The 20,980-nt window shown below is 38.6% G+C and overlaps 1 protein-coding gene across 4 annotated transcripts in view; it reads left to right on the top strand.

The window, feature by feature from the left end:
- The window catches only part of PCDH15 (protocadherin related 15), a 378,762-nt gene that overhangs the window by 306,172 nt on the left and 51,610 nt on the right, over positions 1–20,980 (top strand). For all 4 annotated transcript variants that reach the window (XM_072869959.1, XM_072869956.1, XM_072869957.1 and 1 more), the window contains exon 25: positions 6,850–6,977. In XM_072869959.1, coding sequence (XP_072726060.1) covers positions 6,850–6,977 — 128 coding nt within the window. The remainder of the gene's footprint in view (positions 1–6,849; positions 6,978–20,980) is intronic.

Raw genomic sequence — 20,980 nt, 5'->3', positions numbered from 1 at the left:
TTTAATCAGCATCTCACTGTCCTGCAGTTTGATACCTAGGAGAAATGCGGTCAGAGCAATAACATTGTTGTGGCAAGGAATGAAGGAACAGGAGGAAGCAGAGGGATTTGCAGGAAACCAAAGGGAGCAGCGAAGAGAAAGTGCTGCCTAAACACAGTAAGAAAGAGCAGTGGAGTGATATAGACAAGAAGGGGTGAAAAGAGAGTTTTACCATGAAAGTAGACATGGTCCTGGTTTTAAGAATCAAAGCATTAGTGGCTGTCTGGTTCCTGTGCCAGACAGGTGAAACATGCATTGTGGTAGGAGACACCAAGGCTTCCCACTTTGACCTGGAGAGAAGGGTATATTTACAAGAGCGCCAGAATACGTTTACTTTTGAACACCACTGACAAAAGGGCCCTCCAAATTCCTCCAAGTACAGAAGTGGAGGATTCAGTCTCATGTTTTCCAGTGTTCACAGTTTCCAGCATCTGAGAAGAGCGCATCTTTTCATTCCCTGACTCTGCACATATGACCCTTTCAGCCTGCCACTGCACTGCTCACTGCACTGCTGCCGACAGCAGTTGTCATTTGCTCTCTTATCTTGACTTATTGTTGCTGTCTGTGTGTAGCTTCACCCGGCCTCTGTGGCTGCTCAGCAAGGTAGCCTCCAGGCTGTTCCGGTGTCTGTCTGCAAATGGACATGGATGGAAACAGATTGTTTAAAAATTAAACATTACGGGCGAAGGTGTTACGAGTTGGCACAGGTTCTGCATGAAAAGTTTGTCTTCATTAGAAGTTACCTGTGTTAACAGCTTGTTGCTCGATCAGTTGTTGAAAGGGAGGCCCAAGGGAGTATTTTTGACTGCAGGTTGCTCTACTGTAGGTTTTGTCTTGTTTTGATTGTCTCTAAGACTGACTGTGAGACACCTCTGCCTCCCAAGTAAGTCACATTCTCATGGCAGGGGTGAAAAGGGGAGGTTCTTGTGTCATGGACTTGCAAATGCAGTGGAACTCTCCCCTACATCCCTGATCTTGTCACCTGCATCTTCATTAGGAAACTTCCAGCATTGCTTGTAGTCCCACTGTCATCTCTCCTGCATCCTCTTTTTTATTTTTGCTTGCACTCTTGATTGGCTCAGCAAAGGGAAAGGGAAAGGAAGAGCAGCAAGCGTGTATTTCACATTCCTAGAGATGCAAGAATAATGACAGAACCACATGTTTTACTGTCTTTTAAGAGGAATTAAAAAGAAATGAAAAGCACTGCAAACAACGAACTTTTTTTTTTTTTTCACAGTTGTGCTTGCACTGGCTTGATAAGCAGATTTCTTTTTTAAAAATTGCAAAAAATTGCTGTCTTTGTGTTTGCATCCAGCCTACTACAGGTGACTAAAACAAGATATCCCTCCAAACTCTCATGGGTGCTGCAGAATTCAGAGTAGCACGAATTTTTGTTAAAAATCGACTTAGAAGTAGAATTCAACAAGCAAGAGGTAAGGTATCTCAAGAGTGTTAGACCAGCTGAGAGGGGAATACACTGCCATGTTTTTTCATTTCAATCAAGTGTGCTAAATATTACATTCACTGCCAGGTGTGAATATATGATCTTGGTAGACATGTTTTTATTTTGGTATCGAAAGATTTTTCAGCAAAAATGCACCTTTCAATTTATTATTGACATGTTTTATTCATTCAGTTAGAACTATTTTTTGCCTTTGGCACAGCCCCAAGCAAGAAGTGCTGCATACCGATTCCCCAGACGTATGCAGAGGCACTGCCCCAAGGAGGGTCATTTCTGTTGTCAAATTGCTGCTGTAATCCCAGCTGTGAGGCAGGGCTTTGCTGTGGGAGTTGGAGGGTAAAAGGAGAACAGTTCTGTCTCTACTGTAATGTTTTTAGTTTTATAATCACAAAATAAACCTTTGGGAATCATAAAGCAAAAAGGGATAAAACTAGTTTTGCAAGCAAAATTCTGCAACTGCTCCATACTAATTGGGAACAATAGTTTTACTAAGTTAAATATTAAAATTAATTCTGTATCCCTGTATTATTGACTTTTCAAGTAGCCTTACATTTTTAGTTTCAAACATGTTGCAAAAGTTCATGCTGTTGGTGTTTTATAAGTTGGCTGCTATGCCAGTCCCTGAATCTGGGAGACGTGACAGATGGACAAAAAATATGCTGCAGAGTCTAAAGAGCTGCGAATCTGCCTCCTCTGCCACACAGCTCTGAGGTAGTTTCCGTGAAAGCCACTGGGACAAACTTCAAGTTTCTCTGGGCAGCAAAGCAATGTATTTTAGAGAGACTGCATAAAATGTGAGCTCCCTTTCAATTCATTATTTGGTAGAAAGAGATGTTTTATATTTATTTAAATCAGACCTTGGATCAGTGCTATTTCAAATACATTGCTGTTTACGTCTCATCGAAGCTTCTTTTTGCACTGTTCTTGATCAGCTAAAGCATATGATGAGCTTCTTCAGGCTTTATGGGCACATGCTGATTTAGATCAGAATGCCACTGAAAAATATTTGGTGCTGATTCCTATTTGGTTCTGCCAAATTTAGTAAGGCGAGATTGAGTGCAGCTGCAGTTCAGTTTAGTTTACCTACCAAAGTACAAAGTCTGCTCGACAGACTTGTAAGACAGTAGTAAAGCAAAGTGCTATTGAAGCCTGACGAATTACAATTCTTGTTCCCAGTTTGATTAAAATGAACTTTTAAAAGAGAAGAATCTGCTGTTACCTACTGCAGAACACACAGCCACAGCTTAAGCTAGATGCAGGGGGTTTTTATGCTAAAATTATCGATGCATGAAGAGCAGCTGTATCAATGGCTGGTTTGGCGTATTATAGAAGACAAGTGCAGTATCATCGGTGAAAGCATAATGTAAAACAAATCTGGTAACACTCAAAGCATAGTTGACACTGTCCCAGTGTTCAAAAAGCATTGCTTTAGTTGAACTTAATTTCTGCAATCTGGCAAGAAACTACATGAATCAGGCACATTATTAGCACTACTTAGATAAGCAGTGATAGTGGAAAAGAGTTTTCAACAAGTGTGTTTGGGAAAAACTTCTGGAAATGCTAGTACACAGTAGTTCTGACCAGCTCCCTGGAGTTTTTGTTGGTTTTGTTTTTTATGTTAGTCATTCATGATCTACTAGTTTTATGTGTTTCAGAGGATCCTCAGGTTTCCTTTAGAGCAGCTTTCAGGATGTTTTCACTCTCCTTAAGCAAATCACAGAAGCTGAAAGATCCAAATGCCTCGTCTTCTAGTCTTGGGAGCAATTATTTAGCTGGAGCAGTGCATGCAATATGTTTGGTTCTTATAAGCTGAAGATGACTTACAAGCAGCTGCGGTTCTGTGTACTCTGTGCACTGCAGCTCATCTCAGGGGGGTCTAGAAGAGAGGAGGCCAATGGGACACAGGAGACCTTGCAGGAGGATGTGGTGCAGAAACTTCCTTTGCAGTGTATTGTCTGGGAAGCTGACCTGACCTTCATGATTGTTGAACTAATTGGTGTGAAAAATCCAGACAATAAATGTGTCTTAGCAATAAAAATGTGCAGTAAAACTAAAGAAGCTGTTTGCTTATCAAATATGATCGGTGTACTTTGTGTGCAGAAAAGCACTTCCCTCACAGCTGAAGGAAGGTGGTTATAGCACTCAGTCTAGAAAATCTAGAAGATTTTCTTCTCTGCTCTTTTTGGCCACATTGGCAGTCCTGTGCTGCTTTGTCCAGGGAAGGATCCTTTCTTCTTTCACCTGGCCAGCTATTTAGGTAGCTCACTCACAGTAATAAGAATTATACTTTGATTGCGTGAGGTCTCACAAGAAGTACCATGGAGGAGTAAATTCTGTTTTCAACTCCTGGAATCCATGAAAAAGAATGTAACGGGAGCTGGATTCCAGACCTAGAATACCAAAGAAACAAGGTTTTACATACATGGGGATACAAAATTTCCCCTCTGGAAGGTGAATGTAAATATTGGTGTCCTTCAGTGTTCACTGCCTTACCTGCGAGACTACCAGTAACTAACAGGGCACATTATATAGTGGATGCTGTTGCCTCCCTTCAGGTACAAGAAAAGAGGGCTACAGCCACACACAAACAATATTTAGAACAAGCACTAAATATTTGGAATATGAAGGAAAAAAGAGTCTAATGCTGTAACCAGACTCTGTAAGAGCATGCTCAGGTTGGGTGACCTTTTCAGTCAGGCAGGGCACTGGAGGTGCAGGGGTGGTGGATGTAGGAGCACCATACCCCGTGTTTCTGGCACCAGAGCCCGGCGTGCAGGGAATGTCTGACTGAATCAAGCAGAGTGGCTGGGGAAATCCCCATGGCGAAGGGTCTGGCATGACCTTCACACGCATGGCACAGTTTCTGATGAGGGATTTTAATGTGCGCTTCTTCTGGGCTTATCTGATGTGAGAATAAGGTAACCTTTGTAACTGGCTGGGAGTTGTTCACTGTGGCCAGCTGTAGGTTGGAATCAGATAAAAAGCATGCGGTAGTGAGGAGTTCACAGATGCTGTGTTCCCCTCCATCTGCCAGAAAGAATGAAATATAAGCTGTGTATAACAATCAGGCAGTAAGATAAAATGAAGGTATATGTTTAACATTAACGATGCTACTGTTATTCTGTATATACGCGGGGTATTTAATTTACTTTGTTCTTAATGCAGTAACTTTCATTTCTCATTTTCAAAACATTCAACCATCGCTAAACAAATCATCATTTTGGCAGCTCAGAGAACTATCAGAAAATTAAACAAATGTTTTTCAGCAAATTGCAAAGCAAACTTTGCACGAGGCTAAGCCACCTCACCAAAACTGGCTTTGAAATGATGAAGATAGCGAGTACTATGCAAAAGATGTTTCACTTGCATTAGAGAGCTAGTGCAGGTTAGCAAATGCCTAGTCCTACCAGCACTGAACGTGATACAATTAGGATCTTCCCTACAGCAGTAAACTGGTGCCAGCCATTGATATAACTGTTTATTAGCTCAGCAGGGCAAGGTCACTTACACACATTGCCTGTAATCCTGCTTCAATTGCCTTCTTCCCTTAAGTGTGTAGCTGCAGTGAAAAAGCCTGCCTGGGAATCTAATTTTTCTCAACAGGGCTGCAGTTTCTAACTGTAAATTAGTATTGCAGCCAGAAACATTAAGGATCCGGTTTAACAAGAGAGATTTGACTATTCATAGGACCTCACAATACCTCTTTGACTGAAATTTTTCTTCACTGTAATAAATAATGTAGTCAAGGTAAGAAGCATTCTTTTAAAATGAACATAAGCAATCTAGAGATTATTACAAATAGACCATTATGTCCACATTACACACATTCATATGTTGGATTATGGCTTTTTTTTTCACATCCATAAAAAGAGAGCTTGTCGTGAAGTCATTTTCCCCATGAAGTAACAGCACCTACAAGTTGCTTAACATATCTGCACAGATCTGTATGGAAGGTGAATAACTGATTATTCCTGTGAGGAAATGTCATTTCCTTTTTTTTCTTTCCTTTCTCTTTTTTTCTTCTCTCTGTACTAATGCATTGGATGGCATTTTAAATGTTTTTCTCAGTTTTCAGTTATGTTTATGAAGTCCTCATTTGTTTCCCATCAGTTGGATCATCAGATAGACAGGATATCTTTGGTGACTTTGGCAGTCTAAAGAAATAGTCTGGGTTTTAAGTTTTTGTCCCCTAAAGATACAGCTACTAAGCTCTTTCTAAATGAGACTGCATTTTGAAGCTAACTCAGATCAGCATGGCACCTGTGCAACATTTAAATTACCCTGGCACTGAAACAAGTTGGGAAAACCAACTCTGAAATGAGGCAGTTTATCACTTGAAAATGTGGTTTTAATGAATGGGATATTATAATTTCCAGCAATCTTTCTGGATTACACAATTCTGAGAGACAAACAGATGTTGGTATAGATTACTGTGCAGTTGAATCTTTTTTGCACTAGGTCCATAATTTTTGCTAGATGTCTTTTCCTTGCAGAAGGAGAGAGATGTTTATTGTTCAGTGGGGTGGATCAGTAACTGTTTAATAAAACACAAATTAACAGCTGTATTTTGCTTGAAGGTGTGTTGAACCTCTAGAGGGGAAGTAATACTTCTTGAGTTCCTGCAATGTAAAGTAGCATGTTGTTCATCCAGAAGATGTTTCTTCCAGCGCTATTGCATGAACATTTGTGACTTTACAGACTCCATGGCAGAATAACCCATTCAGTATTTGCGTGGGAGTTAGTAATGATTAAAATACATAAAGCAAGCTGTACATGAAGTGGAAAAAGCAAGCTGCTGTTTGCAACATAACTACTAGTATACATCACCTGTTCATTACCTCCTTATAACACTTGTGAGAATTTAATGTGACCAAAATCTGTGCTACTGAAGTACAATATTCTTACTTGTGCTTTTCTATTTATTTGAAAAATTAGTTACAGGTCTTTTCTTATATTTTCCCCAAGTAGCTTGCTTTCTAAAGAAAGCCATGGCAGCTTTTTGCTTACAGGCAAATTCAGATAGCCCTAATAGCAAAGCGCAGGTGTACAGATAATGGGAATAATTTTCTATAAAGGTACAAATTTCGGCTCAAGATTGATTCAGAAAAAATTGCAAATGCAGAAACAATAAAAGCAGAGTACAAAAAAAAAAAAAGAAATCTCTTTACTTCCTTCAAGTTCATACTTTTCATACCAAATGTGCTATTATTTCTAATGTATTTATTTTTGCAGTGTTATCTGTGCACTTATCTTACATGATCTGTTTGGGCTGTAAATGTTTGAACTCCAGTAGGTGTTAAAGATTTATTGCCAAATGGTCCATGTATACTTTTCATTCCTTCTTTTAGGTAATACAGCCAAGGTGTTTATTGAAGTGAAGGATGAAAATGACCATGTGCCTGTCTTCACCAAAAAAATGTACATTGGAGGAGTTTCTGAAGATGCCAAAATGTTTTCTTCTGTGCTTAAAGTTAAGGTAAGATGGAAATTTATTTTAAATAACATTTACTTGCAGTGGGAAAATATTTACTCACCGGTTTGATTTTTCACAGGAGGTTACGTAACGTGTTTCTCCTAAAACTGCCTGAGCTCCTCAGACACTGGCAGTAATTTTCATTTTATTTCTTTTTATCATCAAGTATAGTGAGCACAGAATGGGTAATTATTCTTATTAAATCAGTGTTTGAGTATGAATATAAGTGTGATGGTTTCCATTTGTGCGTATATGAGTGACATGCATCGGCATAGTATTCTGGCAGTAACTGACACAAGGTTGATTTTGAGCTTAGAACTCAGTTTTGCAAGTTTTATTTCTATTGAATTTATGTGCTCGTTTTTCATTTGAAGACTTGTAGCTATCCTTTTAGATACGTTAATATTTAGAGGATTCTTTTACACTCACCACTAGTCTTTACCTTACATTCTTCTGACTGCTTCTTTGGCAGCAGCATGTTTATGCTTTAAAAAGGAAAGAACAGTTTCTGTTTCAGGTCAGCAAAGCAATTTCAGGTCTGTGCACTGTGATGCAATTTGTGAGTAAAATTGACTATCTGTAGGTTGGTTGTTTTTTTTAAAGAACAAACAAAAGAGAAAATTCAAGGAAATATATAGATTGTAATTAGTGTCAGATAGAAATAGAGCTTAGAATAAAAGCTGTTTGTTTTCTGTAACATGCTTTGTGATGCAATCTTTTGTGCTAGAGACAGCTTGAGTTGCCAGGACTTTCCAAGTCAGCTTGTTTCCTCTGCCTTTATTTTGTTACCTCAGCAGGCCTCCTGCATCTTTTTTCACCTTAAGCATTAGTGGAATAGCTTTGAAGTTGCTGATTCTAGCTTATGCATGAAAGGGCACAGAAATAAGACCTGCTAAGAGTTTTACTTTGACCTCATTATGTGTTTAGAGAACCAGGAATGAAATAGAGAATATCAGAGCTTATGAAAGTTGTCCATTGCTTTTTTGTTTCATGGCACTCCTTCTCAAAGTAAGCCCAGAAATGGCAGAGAAGTGGGAAATTGTTAAGCATTGACTATTGGATAGAAGCCTCTGTAGATGAAATTTGTTTACTTTGTGCACTAGTCCAGATATTTGTGTGTTTTTTTTTTTAATACAGTGCTTATCATAGGCAATTTTTTGTCCCCAGAGTTTCCATATTGGTCTTTTCCAGAAACGCATACAGCAGTACAAGTAAACAGCTGGGAATTTACTGAACATAACTTGGAAAGGGAACATTATAGTGTATAAATCTGCCCTACGCCAATTCTTCCCAGATTCCTTTTCAGGCAGATTGTGTTTGAGGCCATAGCAGGTAGGGACAGACCTACTGAATGGGGCTGGTCAGGAATTTCACATTACATGCTGCCCTGGGATGGTGCTAAGGCTAAGCTTGTGCTTGCTAGTATCCCAACTGCAAAAATGTGAAGGACCCTTAATACCGCTTTGCCCCAAGTGTGTTCCTGGTGTAGCAAAGGATGCTGTTCAGCAGGCAGCATTAAATGTTGCCTGATGGAAAGACCTGTGCCCAAACTGCAGGATAATTTGGGAAACCGGATCAGAAAAGATCTGTTGGCAGATCAAAGTCAGTGGAACTTCTCTCATAGCATTATTAGGAGAACACCGGATGGTTAAAAGAATTAGCAATCCTGAATGAAAGGGAAGGTGTAGGAAGGAATTATGATGAGAGGAGATTAAAGATATGCATTGGTAACTGGAAAGAACGATTAGCCCAGAATGCTTGTTGACAAGGCACGTTTATTTACTACTACTTTATCAACTGTGAAGGCTCAGTTCAGACTTTGTAAATGAAACCGAAAAAAAGTCACCTAGCTTGTGCAATGCCTGTATTTACTTCAGAGGTTTACTTGCATGCAAATAAAGACATTACAAAGTGAGTAATAAAGCAGCATTTTGTGTTGGCAATAATATGTTCCAAAAATGAATTGCAAAATTTATTTTTATAAATTTATTTTCTTCCTTGAAGTTTGAAGGTACACCAGATTTCTACGCTATACAAAATAGATAGTGACGTATAACCAGATGTCTGCTTGGTTCAATGAAAAGGAAATTCTAGATGCACAAGTTAAAGAAATTGTGGTAGTGTTGCTGTTAGGGTGATCTGAGGCCATAAATGAGCACAGTTTTGAAGGTAGGGCTAATGTTCTTGTTCCTGTCTCTTTTTCCAGACATTTTGCCAGTTATTGTATCTGGCTACGAACCTTTAACTGAAGCACTGGCATACTCAAAAATGGGAAACAGAAAGTTGTGTCAGATCCTTGAATTTTAGAAGTGCTGAAGATATAGAACTGCACAAAGATACTGGAGTAGATAAAGTACAGTGAATAGCAAAGTTACTTAGATAAAGGAGTGCTATGTGTGTGAAAGTAAATGAAACAGAAGACACAAACGTAAAATTACATTTTGAGTTGATCATACAAAATTTGAACAGGTTGTGAAACCCTACCTAGTTTTTGAAGAGGCATTCCTGATTTCTTAGGCACAGATATTCATGTGTGTCAGTCAAGGGAATAAGAAGTGTGTGAAAAAGAGCAGGCATACAGGTAAAGGATATTTGGGGGTGAAGAGGGAAATCTGCTTTTACCCTTCAAAAACATTTGACTCAAGAAAGGTGATCAGAGGACAGAAAAGGACAACACAAAGGAAGACACAAAAGAAATTACAATTTTATGTCTCTAACTTGCTTCTGTTAAAATGTATGACAGAATTCTCCCTGTCTTTGCTGACAGACAAAATAGAACAAGGTGTAAGAGATAAATTGTTACTAGTGGATGGTATCAAACATAACTGTGTGCTTAGTTAAATTAGAAACAGTTAAGAAGTGCTTGTCACAGAAAATCAGGCTGTAATTGATTGTTTCAGTACCAAGCATTTTCAGCAGTTGGTGCTACTTAGCTTATTTTCTGTCCTATAGAAAAAAAAGTACTTGCTCTGTTATTTAAATACGATACCCATTCCAATTAGTGTTAAGAATTAATCAAATTAATGTATTTTCTTGAAGAGTTCAGGTGAGCAGAATTAAATGAGTAGTTTTCCAAGTTGAAATTAAGAACATTAATAAAGTACACATATAGCTTGCACTGTAGAAATTATCCAAATTTTTATTCTAATAAAAATTATTAGAATTTATATTTTTAGTAGTATTATTCAAATTTTTATTCTAATAAAAAATCCTCCTTAGTAGGAGTTTTAAATGCATTTTCTTTCATCTTCTGCATTCATTAATTGTTACTAAATTTTTTAATGACATCTGAGTAATCTTGAAAAGAAACTTACATTCTCAACATATTCTCATTCTCCCTGTCACAACAACTTTGATGATGCTTGAACATGGTATTGACTAGCAGAAGAATTTTTACAACTGAGAAATGTAAAACTGCATATTATAGATGGTTGAAATCATTGTTATTGGGACTCAGTGAACCAACATTTTCTAATTATGAATAGCGTCACAGTATTTGTCACAGCAATGCCATACAGTCACTGTTGTAGAAAAGTATGCAACACTTCCTGCACACTAGGACCCAAACTTGCCATTTTTTCCCCTGTACTTCAAGGAGATACCAGCAATACATAGGTACTAAATGTTGTAGAAGTGACATTAACTTTTAAATTGGTTTTTTATGTACATTCCATTATCCTGAGGGAAGGAGAAAGTGTTTATTTTAAATTAAAGTGTAAGATTGTTGTTTACCAAAAAAAGAATGGACTCTGAATTGAGCCAGTGTTTTTCTTGTATTAAAGAAAATTGGGCATTCTAGAGGTACAGCAGGGACTCTGTTGATTAACTCCTAGCTTCTTTGGTTTTTCTCTTGATTTTTATCTGTGTGACAGATTTTATTTGAAAACCTGAAAGTTGAAGACTTCTATTAGTAGTGGACGATTTGGATAGTCAAGTCAGTTGTTTGAAAATTCTCAGTCCACCTTTTCTTTGTCAGTCATAGTGTGTGTGTGTATGTTTAATACCAACTCCTACTCATCACTCTCCAAGGCCTTTATATTTATATCTTTTCATGTGAATATCCATGCTCCTAATGACCTATGTCAGTTCCTGCACCTGTGGACAGGGCTAGTGTAAGTCATAACATTGTTTTGTACCAGGCATTTACTGTGCTGTCAATACGTAGAGGCAGTTATCAAGGTTAAAGATGATGTCAGGACGTTGTAAAGATGATGTTAAAGATGTCCAGATGCTTAAGAAATTGCACAGGGGAGAGGATAAACTGAAGTCTGTAAAACAGTAGGGCATATTAGAAGAGAAATGAGAGCAACCCAATTCAGTGAAGAGAGAATAAGAAGGAAAAAACCAGCACATGATCAGAGGTGAGATAGGGTCCATCCTCTGCTTTTATATCATAAAAATGCAACTCAAGTTAATGGTGATATATTTCTCATGACTATCTGGTCAATTGTGTAACTGTTATGTACCATAAAGATGTTTTAGATCATAGAAAGGGATATTTAAGTCATGAATGAAGATAATTCACATTGTGAGCACCTACATTTACTTTCTCATGTGAAAGTGATAAAATATGGCAAAGTTCTCTTTTTTTTGAGGTGACCTACTTGCCCAAATGTTGGAAGCATTAAGGGCAGGCAACCATTTGGCACTCTATTTGATTGCCTTCATATAGTAGCAAAAAGTTTTGTATAACACAACTTCTATAGCATAATTTACTAGTTAACCATATTTTAGCAGACTTTCAGAGAAGCTAAATCACATTCATTAATTATATTTTTCTACTTTAAGCACAAATGTGCGTTTAATTTGCCTCAATGGGTACAATACAAATTCCCCAACAGGGGCCTTCTGGCAGGCTGGCAGAGGATGCTGCTTCTGGAAGCCCTAATTTTGGAAAGACCCGCACTGGCTCCATTAGCGAGAAATGCCTTTTTCTGGAGTGGCAGAAGGAGATATCGTTTGTTGAACATAAGGGTCAGATTTATTGCAAGAAGCTGGTCATTGATAGTTTATTTATACTGAAAGCAAGGGGGGGGGGGGGGGGGGGCGGGTTAAGTAGATACTACTTGCGTTGAGGTAACAGCTCATCATTGGGGTACCTGTATCTACTTCAGCCTTTTACATCTGAAGATCAGGGTCTGGAATTTCATGTTAAGCCCAAGTGGCAGATAGTGGTTTGTTTTCTGTTACCATTTATCCATGCATCGATTTTTGAGGAAAATATCATAGAATTATAGAATCATTAAGGTTGGAAAAGACCTCTAAGATAATCTAGTCCAACTGTCAACACAGCACCTCCATGCCTACTAAACCATGTCCCGAAATGCCACATCTACACATTTTTTTACTCCTCCAGGGATGGTGACTCCACCACCTCCTTGGGCAGCCTGTTCCAATGCTTGACCACCCTTTCAGTAAAGAAGTTTTTCCTAATATCCAGTCTAAACCTCCCCTGGCGCAACTTGAGGCCATTTCCTCTCCTCCTATCACTAGTTACTTGGAAGAAGAGACTGACACACACCTCACTACAACCTCCTTTCAGGTAGTTGTAGAGAGCAATAAGGTCTCCCCTCAGCCTCCTTTTCTCCAGACTAAACAACGCCAGTTCCCTCAGCTGCTTGTCATAAAACTTGTTCTCCAGACCCTTCACCAGCTTCATTGCCCTTCTCTGGACACGCTCCAGCAACAGAAAACCAAGACTCATCTTGAAACTTTTCCTTTCTCCTAAAAGCTCGAGGTCAAAGCTGTTTGTGACTTTAGCAGAGTGTTTGAATGAACACCGCATGGTTCTTTGTTATGTTCAAGCATCTTCAGTGTCAGCTTCCTGAAGTTTGCAACATGTTCCTGAGCTGAGCATCAGAGGCCAGGAGGGAGATCATACTAGCATGGCTGCACTGTCAGAGAGCTCAGTCTGCTGAAGCTCTGGGACAGCTTTACAAATGGGCAGGTCTTTATGGACACCGTGGAGCTGCTTTAATACAGTGCTTTAACCCAGCTCCTGTTGTCTGCCAAGAGGTTGGAGCAGGCCTGTGCCAACAGGTTTGCTTTGTCCAGTCACTGTTGGTGGAATAACCATGGGAAAAGATCAATGGATGGGTGGGTTAATTGCAGTAATCTGAGTGGCGGCTGGTATTTAGATATTGATATGGCTCCTGCAGTTAGATATTATTTACAGGGTATGCCTGCTTTTATTTGTGATTGCTGTAATTAAATTAGTTACGCATAATAATCACAGTGGCAGGCACTTGCCAGCAGTTATCATTTAGTGGCAGTTTAAGCTAATATAATTTTTCCTTTTTATCAAATAGGAAATAGAAAAGATGAGCTGAGAGGCGTTAGCTAGGAAGCACTAAATTATAGGTGTTTACCAGTGTAGATACTAAGGAGGTTCAAAAATTGTTTTATGATCTGAGTTGAAATTCACTGTGTCTTTATTTTAGAGAGTATATGGGTTACATTAAGCAAGAGGTAAACAATATTTTAAGTTTTTTAAAATGTATCTAGTTTTGCAATAGTTTAAAAAGAAAAATAGTCTGAAATGTCAGAACAGTGTTGGTGTTAATACCGAGAGACGCTTATGTTGCAGGTTAGGATTAACAGCTGTGTTTATGCCCAGATCCTCACCTCCAGGTGATCCTTACCCCACCAAGATCTGCAATGGCCTTTTCCAGCAATTGTCCAGGCCAAGGGCTGTGTTAAGGTGCCCGCAGCTCTCTTCCTGGCCATGCACTTGCGTTTTCCCAGCGGAAACCAGGGGTGTGTGCAGGGCAGTTTTTGCTCAGGCTTTGCCCTGGGTAATTGGTGTCCTGCTGATGCTCCCCTAAGCTGTAGGCAGATCTCCAGTTCTGTTTCATTTTGGCATTTAATAAGTTATTCTCAACTACCTCTCTTTTATTTGTACAATGTTATTGGCACATAAAAATGGCTCACTTTTTATTAATGTAATTTATATAAAAATAAGATGACAAGCTTTATTGCCCTATGCAAAAAATACAGCTTTCAAATTAAAAAAAACCAAACACAATTAGTTCCTCTTTAACAGTACTTAATGATGTGCTGTAGCCATTAATTTTTAATATAGCACTTTATGTAAATCACTTTTAGATAAATTCATCACAAATATACTGCTTAACATTTGTATGTTTAACTTCAGTTGCCTAAATCATTCTGTACTCTGTGGCTTGAACAAAATTTCACCCCTCCCATCAAAGCACAATTCTTCCCCTCTTGAAAAATACTTTGTAAAGCACCCCGATCTTGGCACTAATTATGCCATACAGCCTAGTGAGTAGCACTGGGAGTGAGAAATAATCTAACTGCCATGGGGCAAACACAAAAAAAATGCAGGGAGAGAAGAAAACTAGTATTGAGTACATAATCTGACACATAAATTGAATTTAGAGACAAATAGGCCAATAAAATATTGGATAAACACTTCTCTCATCATCAAAACAGTTACGTATGTGACTAAGACAAATACTATAGATTGCTTCTCCAAGCTCTATAAGGTGCAACAATTTTGCTGTCAGCATCAACCACTCTCTTAAATATATTCATTTGAATGCAAAATCCTTTTAGAATAGGGTAGTGTGTTGTCTTGCTCTAGATTTTCAGAAAGTTTACTATAAGTAGATATAAAGGAAGCTTGAGCTCAGAAGAATGCCAGAAATCATTATCAAGAAGTCACTTTTAATTAGAATTAATTTGGTTAATGATATGCCATATGAATTATTCTATATGAATATGATTGTTTTAAGGCTAGTGTCCTCTGAAAGCTGATAAGTACTAATGTCTCTAAGAAAAAGATAAAAAGAATGTATTTATTCAAATGGCACTTCTTAACTGAGGCTTTAGTCCTTGCATCTTAAAGACCATGTTTATATTGCTAATAGCTCAGCAGGAAATGTGGAGCTGTGTTAAATACCATTTCTCTTGAAATGATAGCTGAGGCTGATTATCACATCTCAAATCTACAGGCAATTTCACACAGCCGTCTTTTTAAGCCTACTCATTTCCCCCAAAGCCTATCAAAGATATACAACACACAGATGAGATCTTTTGAGGTCATGATCGATGATTTGATGCAAGACCAAAGGCTAGTCAGAAGCCGTGGTGGTAGGACAGCTGTGGGGCATCTTGGTTGCTGGTTATTTGGGTTTCCCCTTCACCCTGCAACCATTGTGCTGGGCCTGCAGTGGTGGGACAGCTGGAACAGTGGTCTGGATAATTGCTTTAATTACAGTTCTGGTGGTGCTCAGAAAAAGGTTTCAGGTGTTGGACAGTCCTGATGGGGATTGGTATAATAATAACCTTTTATGTTCTCTCCCCTGTTCTGCAATTCTCTTTTTTCCCCCAGAATTTTCAATGTATATAAGAGCCCATTTCCATGACTAAAGGCCTTTTTGTGCTTTTTGTTATGAATATATTAATTAAAAACAGACGTAGTACTCATAACTACTAATTTATGGATTTTGTGGTTTGAGCTTTGCTTTGCTTTTCATTATATTAGAATTAGTTATTTTTCTTTGCCACTGGTATTTTCATATAACTCCAGGTTTTCCCCTCAGAATTAGAACCAGACTTCCTTTAGCCACATACACAATATTTTCAATCTGCTCTATAAAAACAAAACCCAAATCAACACAATCTTCAGGGAAATTACTAGCAGGAATTGACTTTTCACTATGTTATTAGCCCTTTCTTTTTAAACATTTTCTTTTACAGTATTAGTCTCTCTAGTTTTGTTTGTTGAAGTGCATTTAAATGAGGAAATATCAGAGATGCTAATTCTAGTAAAGAAAGTGAGAGGTTCTTTTCTGAATTACTCCTCAGTTTATAAAGGTATTTTTTGTACTGAAAATGTTTGCAGAAAAGGAAGCTTGCCAAAATAAATGCCAGTGAATCAAAGTCTCTGGAAGTGGCTGACCTGTATTTGATAGAAATAGCTCTAATATGAAGCGAGCAGAGAGGTTTGATGATGATAATATGAGCCAGTGGAGTCTGAAATGCAGTTACATCCTGAAGGAAACTTGATTCTTACAATATGATTGATCATATTTTCATTTCAGACCTTTTCTGTATTTTGTGCCCCTTTCTGATATGTAACTTCATAATGTAACTTCATCCTTTGTTACTATTTGACTATCTTAATATACAGAACAGCAAAATAAAACAAAGGCATTTTATGCTACAGGTTTTTACCCTAATGACACAGGGGGAAACAGGAATTACTCTTTACTTAACCATAATCCTTGAAAGCAATCTAACTTAGCAGTTGCATACTGATCTAGAGCAATTGATAGAATAAATGTTTAAAATTCCTGGGTATGGTTATGTGTTACATATAGAGAGAATACTGGGAATACTTTTTTGCCCAGATGCATTTATCCATGTTAGATCTCCAGTTATTTTCTACTTATGCCTATAACCTCTAGATTTCTTTTGGTATTTCCTTTTTCCTTGGGATGACACGTAAATCTTCACAGTGCCAAGTTCTGTAAAAGTGAGATTCAACCCTCAGCACCTTGAGACACCTTTCTGCTGTGAAACACAAAGTTTTTCCTTCTCTAATTATGCTTTTGCGTATACACAAGAGAACTTCTTTGTAAAAATGAACTGCTTTGCCAGTCACAATCTTTCATTAGTTAAAATACAATTTATGAATCACAGAGAGTAATCTGTAGGGAGAAAACATACTTGGTAGAAGTAAAAATCTACTTTGAAGCCTATTTGCAGTGACAACAGCACACCCTCAAACACACCCATTTGCTATAACATCTGGCCTCTGACAGGAAGCTGCTTGTCCTGCTAAGAATAATATTACAGTAATTCCAAGCACACAGGTAATTTCTTTCAAAGAACATATCTCTAGATAATATGGTGGCTTGCTAAAGTTTTTACTGTAAAAAACAGTACTATGTCTTCCTCCGGCAGTGTTCAGAAAAACTACTACCCTTTGTGATTTTTTCAAATGTCATATTAGATTGTTTTAATTACTATGTAATTTTCTAACATTTTTGAGACTGTTAGTCCTGCACGGGCCTTCTAAAGTACCTCCTACAGGGGCTGGAAGGGGTGAGTACGCCTGGAGTGTTCGCAATGCTGGAGCATTCCCATCCCATGGAGGATCAACTGCGTGGTCTGCACTCGGTTGCAGCACATACACATAAACCTACTGTATTGAGCACTGCTATTAGCATAGCAGGAAAATGCTATAAAACCAATGTTTCTAATATTTTTTTCAAAATACAAGTTTGGGAACACCTCTTATTCACATTTTTTTTCCATGAGACAGCCTATCAAAATTGATCCATGTTTCTACACCTTTTGACATCATGGGAGGAAAAAGTGAACACTTCTCCTTCACTTTTTTTTCTTACTACCTGTATTTCTCAGAAGTTTTTGTGGAGCTGGGGTTTACTCGGGAGTGGGCTGGGCAGTGATCAGCAATAAGCTTAGCAGAGTCTGTTCTTTTCCTCTTTGTTGAAGTACCTTTGTAAGTATGCCTAACAAACAATGCATTTAAAGCGTAAATTAATTAATCTTTGGCTCCATGCAGCCCTCATGAAAGGTGATTATTTGACATTTCTCAAATCTGCACAATTCCACAGAGAATATCACAGTGTGAGGTGCAACTATGTGGCCACACAATCACAGAGTTATGATAGGGCATTTATCCCCTCACCCAGAGAGACGTGTAAAAGCAATGTCATGTGGCAATAACACTCTGATACTGTCACCAAAATTGCCAGTGGGCTGACATGTTTGGTGGCTTGTTTGGGATGAGCATTAAAATCTTCATTAACCATAGCTCCTGAAGCTATTGCATAATCATCAGACGATTAAAGTTTTTATCATTCTCAGTGTGAGCTAAATTCAAACTAGCTGCTTAGAGTTAAATGTAATTGTTAATTTTAAATGTTTTCCAGTCTCCCTAGCAGGGTCACCCTTAATCATGAGCCTGAGGATGCTAACAGGGCACGTAAAATGAGTGGGACTGGGCTGTTGGGTTTTTTGTCTTCTTCCTAGCTTAGTGCCACTAAGCCGATGGCAGGTTCAACTGTTTCCAATCAGTTGCTGGTACATAAAATAGCTTTTAGAACAAGACCATTTTTGCCAGTAGGAATTTACAGATTGTTGAATATTTTCAGTTCTGAAGCCACATCTGCCATTGTACTGTTTTAGAGGCGGTTTTACTTTGTGATTTACAGACACTTAAGCCAGTAAGTTTGTTGTAGCTATTGCAGTTTTCCTCTTTTTTTTTTTTTTTTCCTGTATTTCTTCACTACTGTGCTCTTTTACACTGTTACCTGTCTCTAGCACTTTTGAACTCATGGTCATCAGCTTGTTTTTGCCACAGACTGCCTCAGAATTCTGTAGCTTTGCATCTCCTGGCAGCTGCTCCTCAAACTGACCGTCCTTTACAGACCTCTTTCCACCAAATTCTTAGCTGTGAGATATTTGGATGGCCTTTAGGGACAGCTGCTGTGTGAAGTGCTCAAATACAACCCGAGTCTTGTGTTAATTAGTTACGCCAGAAAAAAAACATATATACTAGGACAAACTCTAACTATTACAGAGGCACCACTAAAGGGATCTCTATCACTCCTAGTTTTCAGCTCATATATTTTCATCTCTTGTCTTCCAGACATGCAGCTTGACTCATCTCTAGTGTGTCCTATATATGTCCATATTTGAGCTAATGCTTTTTTCCCTCTCAGTCCTCCTAAAGCTGAAAACCAAACCAAACCAAGTACCCTTCTGCTCCCTCTCTGTTTTAAGGCAACCAATGTGTTAAAAGCACTTTTTGTTCGCAGCAAAGGAGCTGTACCTTTCATCCCATTGCTGCTGCAGTGCTGAGCTGAATCAGACATTGCTTATCTGAGAGCGAATCCGGTGCCGACCACGTCTGTCTCTTTGCTGCCTCTGCAGTGCCAGGAATTTTAACGTTTCTGATGACTTGCTGCAAGTTGTGCTGGCAGTCCGTGTATAGGAGATGTAGTCACCAAGAATGCTTGGCTTATTGGTCTTTTTGCTGCAAGAAAGATAGCTGCCAATAAAGTTATAAAAAATAACTGTTGATGACTTTGTGGTAAATACCCTCAATGTTAGGGCCTAGAGCAGCATATTTCAGCTGATACCTGGCTGGTGTAATGTGCTTTTGTGGTGGGGTTAGGGAGCACACTGGCAGTTGCACCTTTTCCACCGTGGGAGAGGATGGGTAAGGGCTGGAGGCAGGGCACAATGATGCCAATGAAACTCCATTCGTGTGGGCATGCTTATGCTCCATTACAAGAGGGTTGAATTTGGTCTGGTAATTCCTAAAAATCTTACATATTTATCAGTACTCAATCATAGCAGAATTTAGGAGACATCTGTATTTCTTGCACATAACAAAAGGAAGATATACTGCTGTAATATTAAGATTAAGTATAGCTCTTTCTCTTCTTTGACAGTTATAACACAGCTCTTGAGATGTCGTATATCTCTTCCTAATGAAGTGTCAAAAATATTTACCTTCAGGACAAATTACAAGAATAGCAAACATCCTTACTCTGTATTAAAGAAGTTGCTGCATTAATGTCAGCAGCTCACAAGCTCTCTCTGGTGGTCCTGCAAAGCTGAACGTTGTACTGAGTGTTGTTATTTATACTTTATCAAAGTATAAATAGTGGTGAAAAGGAGGGAAATGTAAACAAAAAGTTAAAATATTTGAAATTGGAATCTGGATTTTTCCAGGTTCCTCAGGCTGTTTTGCACCTGGCTTTGCTCATCTGCGTGTAGATGATTTCTGAGACGGAAATAGCCTGAACTGTAATGATTTTGCGGCCATCGATTTCTCCAGAGTGCCACTGAGTTCTCAGAACCTCTGAAAATTAACTCATAGCCTGCCTACCAGCTTTGGGCATCTGAACTGCAGGATTTTAGAGGCTGCATGCTTAAAATTTCAAAATGCCTCTTTCACTGGAGTTTCACTGGAGTTCATGCATTAAACTTAGCTGCAAGGCTTATCATACTGTTACTTCTAAGCAACTACACTAGTGTGATGTTTGTTCAGAAAGACTGACTTTATTTAATGTCTGTGCCTGCAATATTGATACCCTAATTTGGATCCAAATTTTGTTTGTCCTTAGTTGGACACATATACAAGCGTAAAATACTGAAGGTGAAATTGATTTCTGTTGTTACTGAAACAAACTACTGTTAAAAGTCATATCTTTCTATTGAGATAGAATTTGCTAATAATAAAAAAAAAAAGATAGGCTTATGGCCCAGCTGAACCAATCTAATAAATCCATTTTAAAAAAGAAATTGGCTTTTTATTGAAAGGGTGTAGTGCTCATCTCACAGGGCACCTCCAGAGAGCCTTTGACAGTTAGCCAGGCAGTCACTGTAAATCCTGTCTCGCTATGGTGAAGACCGCAAAGGAGCCAGATCAGATAGTGCTCTACTACCTGTGCCTATGTGGTTCATGTGCCAAAACACATGCCGTGTGGGGTTACAGGAATTACTCCCCCTCCCCCCCCCCCAGCTCCATTACCAACATGCAAAATTGAGCGTGGATAAGCCAGTGGTTTTTGCCAGACTGATCTTTTCTATGTTGTTCATGGCTTAAAACTGAGCTATGTTGTACAACCTGTACTTGCTTGGTCTTAGCTGCATGCACACAGTGATTTGTTAGGTATGAGGCAAAGAAGTGATTATTTTTAAAAGTTAGCTGCTCTGCATCACCATGAAATAATTTCCGAAGAAGTTTCTTTTTTGTGTCTTGAGCAGCGCGTAGGTGATCTTCTGGATGGGTTGTACCAAGTGTTATCCCCTGCTACTACAGGCAGAGGCTTCCTGATCTCTTTTTTGAGTATATGGAGGATGTAAAGCTCTCCTAGAACACATAGGCAAAATTTATCCAAAAAGCACCGAGAAGCTACTTTGAATGCCTCTGTAACCTACAGTTTGCATGTTTTCAAGGATGTTTTATTTCTATTACCATGCTGGTTTAAAATGTT

Source organism: Ciconia boyciana, chromosome 8 (genome assembly GCF_034638445.1).
Source record: "Ciconia boyciana chromosome 8, ASM3463844v1, whole genome shotgun sequence".
Taxonomy (NCBI): Eukaryota; Metazoa; Chordata; class Aves; order Ciconiiformes; family Ciconiidae; genus Ciconia; species Ciconia boyciana.
This window is presented reverse-complemented; position numbering and strand designations above follow the sequence as displayed.